This window comes from Grampus griseus (genome assembly GCF_964374135.1).
Source record: "Grampus griseus genome assembly, chromosome: 16".
Taxonomy (NCBI): domain Eukaryota; kingdom Metazoa; phylum Chordata; class Mammalia; order Artiodactyla; family Delphinidae; genus Grampus; species Grampus griseus.
The window spans coordinates 27,064,341-27,076,883 of NC_139010.1; the positions used below are offsets into that span (position 1 = coordinate 27,064,341).

The 12,543-nt window shown below is 35.5% G+C and overlaps 1 protein-coding gene across 7 annotated transcripts in view; it reads right to left on the reverse strand.

Moving 5' to 3' along the window:
* P4HA1 (prolyl 4-hydroxylase subunit alpha 1) overlaps positions 1-12,543 on the reverse strand; it is a 93,764-nt gene that overhangs the window by 23,164 nt on the left and 58,057 nt on the right. For 5 of the 7 annotated variants that reach the window (XM_082673388.1, XM_082673387.1, XM_082673389.1 and 2 more), the window contains one exon: positions 10,968-11,038. In XM_082673388.1, the coding sequence (XP_082529514.1) occupies positions 10,968-11,038 (71 nt within the window). Of the gene's footprint in view, positions 1-9,875; positions 9,947-10,967; positions 11,039-12,543 lie in introns of all 7 variants that reach the window. The other 2 variants (XM_082673390.1, XM_082673392.1) reach the window with 1 other exon arrangement.

The following is a 12,543-nucleotide window of genomic DNA, read 5'->3' on the forward strand; positions in this document are numbered from 1 at the left end:
TTCAGTACCAAGGTCTTTTGGTCCAGAGACATTTGCCAGCACACATTATCTACCACAGCACGGACCATCTATTTTGCGTCATCCACTCCATTTCCCAGATGCTGTAGGGATCAGAATACCCCAACCCCATGGGAATCCTCTTCAGCCTGTTTCCCCAAAAGACTGAGGTCCTGGGACTTCCCTGATGGTCCAGTGGGTAAGACTCCACACTCCCAATGCCGGGGGCCCAGGTTCGATCCCTGGTTGGGGAACTAGATCCCGCATGCATGCTGCAACTAAGAGTTTGCATGCCACAACTAAGAAGTCCACATGAAGCAACTAAGAGTCTGCATACTGCAACTAAGAAGCACGCATGCCGCAACTAAAGATCCCACATGCTGCAAACTAAAGATCCCACATGCTGCAACTAAGACCCAGCACAGCCAAAATAAATAAATAAATATTAAAAATTTTGAGGTCCTGCTGGCACTCCTCTTCTTTCCAAGAGGAAAGAAGTATCTTTGTCTCTTTGTTAAGATACTCAATGTTTTCTTTGATGTAAAGAAATTGTTCTTCACAAAACTAATCAAGTGGTACCTTTAATATCTAATGGATCACGGTGACTTTGGTGGGCAGCTACTGGATGCTACTATGAGAATCACCCTATATTGGGAGGTGGGAGAGTAGTGGCACCTGTGCCTGCAGAACGATCGTGGGCGTCTCACAGCCCTCCGTTAATCTCAGGGTTGGCAACTACCTGCAACCTGAAGCACATCAGGGAGACGCTACCTCCATGCACCTGGAAGTGGAGAAGGCAGCCACTCCAATATGTTTTTATAGTACTACATATCCTTCCTTTGTGGCATTTATAACAATTGTACATTAATTTGTTATTTGATTAAGGTAAGACATCTTCATTCAACTACTAGTTCCAAATACGTATAAATTCTGCCTGGTTTTGCTCACCACTATATCCATAGTGCCTGGCACACAGTAGATGCTCAATAAATATTTGCTGAATGAATGAATCCTGAAGATGTCTTAGAACTAATCCAAGATTTATTTTACTTTACCATAAGTATCTGTCTGATGATCTCATGCAAATTTATAGGGATTGGCCAAGTAGAATTCCTCTATGTCACAGAAATAGGAAGGATCCAAGAATTTTATTGTTATAAAGGATGTAGCTGATAAACACACTAAGAACTTATTTCTTCCAATTCTGACCAAGTTCCTGGTAGAACTAATCTCGTATGTCAATGTACCTTTTTTGCCTGGCAACAATTTCATAGATTTTTGAATTTTATAAGCAACCAACTACTGACTTGATTTTTATAGATAACTGCAACACAAGATTGGCAAGTGTTCTAATAAAGTTTCAAACTAAATACATCTTGATAAAATAACTGTTCCTATTTCATCCTGGAACCTATCACCCAAGAGAACCTGGTCTTCTGACATCTTCAACTTTCTTCTCTGCTACCACCAATACTTAAGCATCTATTCTTACATTTTTCTCTTGTACTTTGGTAGAAGCATTGTCCTTCAGCCTTTCAGAGGCTAGAGCATCTATCTATGCTTTTGAATCTACCTTTTCCATAGGCCTTACTCCAGCAGTTATTGCCTCCCTTTCTATCTTTAATCTTTTCCTTGCTTACTAACTCTTCAGACTGAAGTCTCCTGTTATCAAGAACACATTTACTTTTGCCATTTTAGCAAATTATCATTCCAATCTTTTACTTTTATAGTTTTAAAATTATGGAAGCAAGAAATGCTTGTTATATTCAACAAATGGTTCAGGGACACTGGATAACCATATGCAAAACAAAGAAGATGGACCCCTACCTCACACCATAATAAAAAAATTAACTCAGAAGGGATTAAAGACCTAAATATATAAGCTAACATTACAAAACTTTTAGAAAAAAAATTGGCATATGGTTTAGCTATGACCTCAAAAGTACAAGCAGCAACAACAAAAATAAACAGGACATCATCAAAATAAAACGTTTGTGCCTCAAAAGACATGAATTTCAGAACAGCATTATTCATAATAGCCAAAAAAGTAGAAATAACCCAAATATCTATCAACAGATAAGATAGATACAAGGTGGCATATCCATACAAAAGAATGTTGTTCAGCCATACCTTGAAAACATGCCAAGTGAGAAGCCAGACACTGAAAGTCCGTGTAGTATATAAAAAATATCCAGAAGAGGCAAATCCATAATGACAGAAAGCAGCTTAGTGGTTGCCCAGGGCTGGGGCAGGGAGAGGATTATGGATTAAGTGGTTATGGCTAAGGAGTATAATGAAAATGTTCTAAAATTAATTGTGGTGATGGATGCACAAGTCTCTGCATATACTAAAAATGACTGACTTGTACACTTCAAATGGGTGAATCAATAAAGCTATTTTTTAAAGAAATACTTATTATAAAAATTTCAAACAGGGTGCCGCAGTGGTTAAGAATCCACCTTCCAATGCTGGGGACACAGGTTCAACCCCTGGTCGGAAAACTAAGATCCCACATGCCGTGGGGCAACTAAGCCAGCACACTCCAACTACTGAGCCTGCGCACCACAACTACAGAGAAGCCCGCGTGCCTCAAATACAGAACCCACGCTCTCTGGAGCCCACACACCACAACTAGAAAGCCCGTGTGCAACAACTATTGAGCCTGCATGCTCTGGTGCCCATGCACCACAACTAGAGAGAAACCCACACGCCACAACGAAGAGGCCCCGCGCTGCAACGAGAGACTCCACGTGCCGCAACTAAGACCCAACGCAGCCAAAAATAAAATTAAACAAAATTTTAAAATTTTCGAACAGTATAAAAGTGTATGAAGTTCCTTTCCTAGTCCCACTCCTCACAGGTAAACAGTATTAACAAATAGATATGTATCCTCTCAACAGTTTCCCCCGTGTATAAACAAACATACAGAGAGAATTAAAAAAAAAAAGAATCCATCCTTCAATCTTTCACCATAATATACACATACACTTTCTCCCCCTGAAAATACTTCTGACATCTTTCCTAGTCAATACACATAGCACTGCCTCATTTTTAAAAAATTACTGTGGTTAAACAATACACAACATAAAATTAACCACTTTAACCATTTTTTAAAATATGGTAAAATACACATAAAATTAACCACTTTAACCATTTTTAAGTGTACAATTCAGTGGTGTTAAGTACACTCACAAGGTCACACAACCATCACCACTATCTATTTCCAAAACTTTTTCTTCATCCCAAACTGAAACTCTGTACCCATTAAATAATAATGTGCCATTTCCCTCTCCTCCCAGCCCCTGGTAACCTCTAATACACTTTTTGTCTGTATGAATTTGCCTATTCTAGGTACCCCCTGTAAGTAGAATCATACCATATTTGTCCTTTTGTACCTGGCTTATTTCACTTAGTATAATGTCCTCAAAGTTCATCCATGTCATATAGCATGTATCAGAATTTCATTCCTTTTTAAGGCTGAATATAGTCCATAATTTGTTTATACCACATTTTGTTTAACCATTCATCTATTAATGGATACGTGGGTTGCCTCCACCTGTTGACTACTGTGAATAATGCTGTTATGAACATGGGTGTACAAGTAATCTGTTTGAGTCCCTTCTTTCAATTTTTGGGGGTATATACCTAGAAGTGGAATTTCTGCATCATATCATAATACTATGTTTGACTTTGTGAGGAACTGCCAGCCTGTTTTCCAAAGCAACTGTAACACTTTACATTTCCATTCCTCATTGTTTTTTAAACTACTGCTTTTCTTTTTAAAATAAAATACCTTTAATTTCAAAATGACCACGAAGGTCAGTCAATAAAGCACTGGTTAAATAAGGTCGTTTCTAATTTTTCTCTAGTACAAACAATATTGTAACAGAAATTTCTGTATATCTTTGCATACTTATGGGAATATCTCTGTAGGACAAATTCCTAGATGTGGAACTGCTAGATGACTTTTACATTTTTTTTTTTTTCCCGGTATGCGGGCCTCTCACTGCTGTGGCCTCTCCCGCTGCGGAGCACAGGCTCCGGACGCGCAGGCCCAGCGGCCACGGCTCACAGGCCCCCAGCCGCTCCGCGGCATGTGGGATCCTCCCGGACCGGGGCACGAACCCGCATTCCCCGCATCGGCAGGCGGACTCTCAACCACTGCGCCACCAGGGAAGCCCCGACTTTTACATTTTGATAAATGTCAAATTGCCCTCCAAAAAAGTTTCAGTGATTTATGCTTCTATCAACTGTTTATGAGAGTGCCCATTTCATAAAATCCTTGCCAGTATCAATCTTTTCAATCTTTGCCAATCTTAGAGGCAAAAATATTTTAATTTTTTAACTTTTTAAAAAAAGTTTTGATCTGCACTTCTTGTTATATCACAAATGATCTCAATAGAAGGTTTGAGGCTTAGCAGTTAAGCCTCAGATGAGAGAAAGTCATTGATAACTGCAGCTTAAATATAAACTTATCTTAACTGTGGTTCTGCCATAGTCATTAGAGAGGAAAATGAGTTCTACATAGGAAGTTATTTCACTTAATTTGACTTTTACATGAAAACCTCTCCAAAATATACTAAGATTTTCCTAAGCTGGGGAACTCCATATGTTTAAAACATTTTATTCATCTAGATCCCACCCTTAAAGCATTACTGCTAATCTGTCTTCAACAACATTATTGTAGACCTACCGGGTAGTTGAAGAAATTAGCTCTGAGTTGTTTTAACACTGCTAAAAATTCAGTGGAGACAATGATACTGTAATATGTTAACTGTCTATTCTTTAGGATCTGGAAGTCTTACTCCTACATTAAATTAAGTAATCGGAAATCAACATTCTTTCTTCTAGTACTCAGTGCTTTAACTGAGTTAGAATGTAAAGTTATAATATTTACTATAACAGGAAAAAAAATCATTTGAACAACATTCTTTATCTTTTGTAAAATTATAATTGAAAATGTCAACTAAGTTTTACAGTGTTTTTTCCACAAAACATAATTTAGTGCCAGGAAAAAAACAGAATTCTTTCTCCAGATAATTTTATATATGTGTCCTTTTTTTCCATTAATAACTAGATAACCCAAAATATATTTCTTTTGTTCTTAATGACAGGAACCTGAGAGCTACGTTGTACATGCAGAGTAACACTGCAATGTTTTTTTCATTTCTAATGAATTTCTACTGTTAAAAAATCTTTATTATTCTTTTAATATATGCTTTTAAAAATATCACTGGAATGCTTTATTTAAATAAGGAGAAACATTCTCACACTGCATGACTATATTTCTAATACTAAGGAAGGCATGCTCAAGCAAACAGACACCATTTTGGAGGTTTTGAAGATTGTTATAAAACCTCCAAAGGAAATATGATTAATATAATTTGAATGCCACTATGTGATTTTTTGCAAAGGCAAAAGATAATTCAGGGCCCAAAGTGCCAATTACAGAGGGCAAAACTTTCAATAATTCTTCTCTAAGTGCTTAATAGTTAACAAAGAAAGGTTAATCATCCACACTGGGAATTTATCCAGTCCCTTTGGTTCTTAGTGGGACAATTATACAACACTATAGATCTATCCATTTCAGTTATCTCAATCTGAGAACCACTGTTCTACCCAACAGAAGGCAATGCTGTTGTTAAAAGTTATGCCAATTTGGACTTCCCTGGTGGCACAGTGGTTAAGAATCCACCTGCCAGGCTTCCCTGGTGGCGCAGTGGTTGAGTGTCCACCTGCCAATGCAGGGGACACGGGTTCGTGCCCCGGTCCGGGAAGATCCCACATGCCGCAGAGCAGCTGGGCCCCGTGAGCCATGGCCACCTGGCCTGCGTGTCCAGAGCCTGTGCTCCGCAACGGGAGAGGCCACAACAGTGAGAGGCCCGCGTACCACAAAAAAAAAAAAAAAAAAAAAAGAATCCACCTGCCAATGCAGGGGACGTGGGTTCCAGCCCTGGTCTGGGAAGATCCCACATGCCACTGAGCAACTAAGCCTGTGCACCACAACTAGTGAGCCTGCGCTCCAGAGCCTACAAGCCACAACTACTGAGCTCGCGTGTCACAATTACTGAAGCCCGCGCGCTTAGAGCCCATGCTCCACAAGAGAAGCCACCACAATGAGAAGCCCGCGCACCGCAACAAAAAGTAGACCCTGTTCACCACAACTAGAGAAAAGCCTGTGTGCAGCAACAAAGACCCTACACAGCCAAAAATAAATTATTTTAAAAATTATTCATTAAAAAAAATTATTACACTTAAAAAAAATCTGATTATCATTCAAAGCTATTTGCGTGGGGGTGGGATGGCAGTGGGATGAATTGGGAGATTGGGATTGACATCTATACACTAATATGTATAAAATAGATAACTAATAAGAACCTGCTGTATAAAAAATAAAATTAAATTAAAAAAAACAAAGCTGTTTGCATTGATCTCTATATTGTAAAAATATTAATATATGTTTACACTGTATTTGCTCCTTAACATGGGGTAAATTAAATCTTAAGCATAATAAAATATCATACTGTAGGAAATATGTACTTGAAAGTAAAAAAAATGAAATCACTTCCAAGAAGTGATTCTGATTCCACCAGAATCAAAGAAGCTTTTTCTATCACACTAAGTAGACTGTTTATTTGCATATCTCATTATTTATGTTGCTTTAACTGGACTTATAAGCTCAAATAACTAAACTGTCTTCTCAGAGCATATAACTGAATGTTTACCTCTCAAAAACTAAAATTCCATTTTTTTGATTTAGTCAAAATTATTAGCTTCTCCATTAACAAGTCGTAGTAAATTTTTTTTTTAAATATTGGAAAAGACAAAAAATGATTTCCCAGAAGTTCACAGACAGTCAATAAAGTAAATAAAAACTTTATGTTTTTAAACAGTAATGAATTTCCACACATACTTTGCCCAAGGAAAATTCTATTTGCTAGAACACTGGAACATATTTTTACTTCCACAGATGATGATGCAATCACTTAAGAAATTTCTCAAAATACAGATATTTGAAATTCCCTTCTGACCCTTTCAAAATACAGATGTTCCCAGAGTAAAAGGGATCACATTAACTGACATCAGTACACATAAACTCTTTCTGCTATTTTGCGTTTGAGATGCCTTCTTCAGAGGCATAAAATATGAAGGAAACAGAAAACACTCATTTATTACACTTGTAAAATCTTCAAAATTCAGATTTACAGTGATGGGTAGAAAATGTCTTGACATAGCTATTAAATTTCCAAAACAGTAGAAACTTTTAATTTGTTAAAATATGAAATGTATTAGATATTTTATGGAGGAAATTCCTTCTTTAACAGTTAAGAGCTCTCTCTCAAAATATATATTTTATTTTTAAAAGGGCTGATGAACAATTTTCCTTAAGAGCAAAGATGAAAATCACTGTGCTGTGGAACTCTTCTTTTTACTATGTTGTTTTGAACACAAACACACACCCACACTGCATACTTTGCCAAGCCTGGGTGAATTTATTGTAGTGTTACTCAGTCTTCTAATGCTTCTAATGCTACTGGCTAAATATCTTCTGCTATTATAAATAATATGAAGCATGGTTGGGCCTTTCTCAAAAATCCAATAAAATTGCTTCTCAGAGCTATAAAATTATAATATTTAAAAAATAAGTTCAAAATATTTAGAGGTATTTAGTTCCTAAGAGAGAAAAAATGTTTGTAGACCACCTTTCTGAGAGTAATTTATTTTGACTTGTTGGTAAAAGCCCAATGACTCTGTCGGCTGAATATTTTGTCAAAAGGTCTATTGTTTATATACAAAATTTCCAAAAATGATTTCTAGAACATTAAGTTCATAAAATTTTGTTTTAAATGATTCCTAAAAACAGCAAAATCTGGAAAATTTAGATACTTACTAGGTTTATGACAGTAAAAATGCCTAGCATCATGTAATCTCTGATAAAATATACAATGGATTTAGTTATTTTATTAAAAATAGATAACGGCTTCATTTTTTTAGACATGAATAAGGTTCTGTAAAATGGAAAATTAGCTTATTCAAAACGAGGGTTAATTACTATGCACAGGAGCATTATAAACCATGGCTCAACATGTCTATCCAAATTAGTTACTGCAAATCCTTACCTTGTATTAGTGTTACTAAAATCAAAATCACATTATAGGAATGTGATTAGGGGCAAGGGGACAGGTAGTGGTATAGGGCAAACAGTTAGGAGACCAGAATATGTGTGTGGGGATGCTAGAGGTTAATATGTGAAGGACATAAAGCTTTGCCTAAAAACAGTAATTAAGAAAATGAAATCAATGCATTCTGTCTAGCCTTTATAGTACTTTTGCTATGACTCATAGCAACAATGTTAACTTTTTTTGTTTGAGTGCCTAAGACAGTTGTTGAAATCTATGTACTCCTTTGCACAATTTTTAGTTGACAAATGAAATTTTTCATCGTAAGAGTTTCAAAGGATTTAATTCTGTCATACTGAAAACAGTGGTAATTTCTGAAAAATGATTACTTGTTTTATGTATCCAGTGGACTCTAAATACCATAATGATTTTATGCCCACCATCATCCACTTTAAAAAATATACATTAATGAAGCATTTTTTAAAAACTTGGAAATTTTACATTATTCTATTCTTTTTTTCCTTGAACTTGCATTTTCATTCCATTTTTATATTAAAACAGTGATTCTCAACAGGGGTAGAGAGGTGGAGTTCCCAGGCATGGTGGTGGGAATTTTGCCTGCCAGGGTACATTTGGCAATGTCTGAAGACATTTTTGATTGTCACAACTGGGATGATGGGTGCTTCTGGCATCCAGTGGGCACTAGAGATGCTGCTAAACATCCTATGAGGCTCAGGTCAGTCAACAAACAACAATCATCTGATACAAAATGTCAATAGTGTTGAGGTTGAGAAGCCCTGCCCTAGAGTGATATATTTCTATGACCAAAAGTCTTTTATTCATCACATTATACTTCTCTACAAGAAAAATATTTATGTAAACTGATAAAAATATAAATTTCCTATAACATAAAGCCCTAAGTGTTAAAAAAAAAAGTCTCCTAGAATGGGTTATTACAATTATAATTAGTATACATTAAAGAACATGATTAAACAATCATCATCAAATATAAAAAGTGAAAATATATTAAAAGATTCCTAATTAATGGATAAAAGCTTATTCTGTTATTTTCAATTAGGTATTGTATCTGTGAATAAATATTGCTACAATGAGACGGAATTCAGCTCAATGATACTTCTATTTTCATTTTTATGAGAGCTGAGAAAACTTTATGTAAATAAGTAGATGGAAAAGGAGTTCTGTTGAAATAATGTCACTTATTTTGTAAGCTCCTATATGTTATATACACTAATAAGTTACATAGTGACCTTTTATTAAAAATTATTTCAGTGATCTATCAGCCAATAACTTAAGGAGATTCTCTTAAATATTGTTAAAAGCAAAGAATTTGAAACCAACTGACTTGCAGAGGATTTGTTAGGTAATCCTTCAAGGCATTCATTTTCTCACTACCTACTGAGTAACCCAGAGATTTTTCAACCCCTGCTTTACTACAGAGACCAAATTAGGCCTTGTTCAATGAAGACTCTTTGGGAACTTCCCTTACTTTAATATGAGAACACAGCTTCACTTATCAGGTAGGGTTTGGGATATCTCAGCAGGCATTTTAAAATCTAGTAATTTCTATTAACTGCCCCATAACCACGTCCATCATGAAAAGTCAGGCACGGGTGTCATCAAATACCTATGCCTAATACCCTAGTTCTTAGAAATCATATGATGGGTTTTATGAAAATTAGATTCTCAAGAAAGAAAATAGTCCAAATATGACTAAAATTCTTCCCATTACTCCCTTACCTCTTAGATACTCTGTACTGTGCTGTGGTCAATTTTCCAGTCTCAGGGTCATGTACTGTAGCTCGGCTCAGCTACAAAAAAAGAGAAAGGACAAGGACTTACTCACGTAGCAGGCAATTTGGGGCTTTTGTTTTGTTTTGTTTTGCCAAGCCACAGGTGATTGGAAGGGTTCAGATTGGTATGGATGGTAGGTAATGGTTTCGAATCAGCAAAAACATTTAGAAACGTGGCAATAAGAAAAGCCACTTGCAAATCAAGAGAAAATGGGTTGACAGATTTTTGTTGTAGATTGTCCTTTCACTTTTTTTTTTAAAAATCATTTGAAGCTCTATGTAAATTTTTTATAGCACTGGGTTTCACAGGTGCTTTCTCAGATCTAGAAGTTTAATGTTCTTTAAATTATTTGACAAAAGAATAATTAGTGGTCTCTTTAAATTCATTTTTTAAAACTCTCACCAAGCTATAACTGTTGTTAAATCTCTCTGGTGAAGTAAAAGGCAACTAAACTCAGAAGTAATAGCATTTGAAAGACTGAGATCTGAAGCATAACTCTGTTCTTTCCATTGCCAGCTTTTAAGTCAGCAAGTTTTTTAAAATAAAAACTCCAACAGGAGAAATAGATTACTCCAAAATGACAATGTTATTTTATAAGATGCATGAACAAATGCCAATACAATCATCATGAAGAATGATGTGAATTCACCACAGCATTTATGAATATGAGAGAACTACATAAACAAAGACTACTCCCAGATTAATCCAGGCTGCTGCTTTCTTTCCCCCCCTCTTTGGCAAGAAAAAGGAAAAAGAAAACAAGTATAAAAGCCATTTCCTGGATATCTGATTCCTACCCTGAAGAGCGATGCAAAGCATATTAATTCCCTAAAAATAACAGACCAATTAAATATTAAAAACAGAACTTCTAGTTAAAGGGAAAGACCTGTGAAACACAAAGCAGTTTATCCATGCGTAAAAATAGGTGGTGACTTGACTGGAGACTGAAAATGACCTACTTCCCTTAAATGAATAATTCCTGTAGGATGTACAAAACACTCATTAGAGGGCAAAATATGCAGCATACACATCTCTTACCTTTTGCTAATTCTGTAATGTACCGTCTCCAAGTCTCCTGTTATTGGGTTTGAAATGGTGGCTCGCCTCAGCTGTGAAGCCAACCATCAAAATAGTTGCATTAAAAAAAAAAAAAAAAATGAATCACATTTATCCAATCAGTCAGAATTCTGGGATTTTTTTTTTACAAAGGAGGCTAAAAAGAGAAAATAATTCCATAGACTTCCAGTCACCTGTGTTTAGCCTTGAAAGCCTGTTGATTTTTAAATATTTTACATTTTTAAAAGTTCTTTAAAATTTTTTGTTTTTGTTTTGTGTGAATGGAGGGTACACAAACAAAAGAGACTGGAAATTAAATTTCTTTCAACGGTCAGAGGACGTGAAGTGAGGAAAAGAAATTTCTAAAATTTGAAGTCTCATTTATAGTTATAAGAATGGCTATTTGCAGTTAATAATCCATTCCAAACTTTTTAATTTTTTCGGTGATGGAAATGTTTGCAAAGATAATGTTCAAAATTTGTTTCAAGGTCATCTTTTCTTCCTGCAAGATATTTACTCATATATTTCACATAAACAGTGAAATAATCTTGGATGAGCACAAAGACAGATGAAAAGAACTCATAAATGTTAAGAAACAGAAAGAGATGACAGCCAAGATAATGATTTTAAACTTTTTTCTAAAAATGAAGGATGATTCAGATGTTAACAAAAGAGTATAAAATTTTTATTGCCATTGAATTACTTGATCAAATAATCCAACTGAGGCATCCACTTTGAAGATTGAGGCCTCCAAACCCAGAAATATAAGACTTGATCTCCAAGCTGAAATGAACTCCTAATAAATATTCTACCAAGGTAATTTTGGTTTACTGACCACAAACAGTGAACTAAAATCCAAAAGAGAATGACAGAATATGATGTGATTATAAGTGGCATTCTGCTTAAGAGATTTATAAGAACTCCCTTGGACAACATCCATACATATTAGACTCGTCTTTTCCATTTAAAATGTAATCTTTAGTAAAAAACAAAAAGTACCCATTTGGAAAAGTAGTAAAACTTAACAACAACAACAACAACAATTCTGACTTCAAGTTTATTCTACAGTACAGATATCCAGACAACTCAACTTTTATGATATAACATGGAACAGCAAACTGTGGTCCATGAGCCAAATTCATCCAGCCACCTGCTTTTAGAAATAAACTTTCATTGGAATATAGCCACGTTCATTTATGTATTTTCTATGGCTGCTTTTGCACTGCAACAGCAGGGGTGAGTAGTTATATAACAGGCTATACAGCCTGCAAAACATAAAAAATATTCACTATCTGGACCTTTACAGAAAAATTTGCCAACTCCTGTGTAATAATTGAGCAAAAATATTCCTAGTGTTTATTTAACAATCCCTTTATGAAAATGATGGCGGTTTGTATTTTACTATCAATAAGACCAAACAGATCTTAAGAACAAGCTGATGGAAGGCAAGAGCATAAAGGGCAGTCTTTCTCACACCCCCACAAAAGAAGAATTTCTATGCTAAACACTAAGTTTATAGGATTATGTTTACAATAAATTGTTTTTCTTATTAAGATAA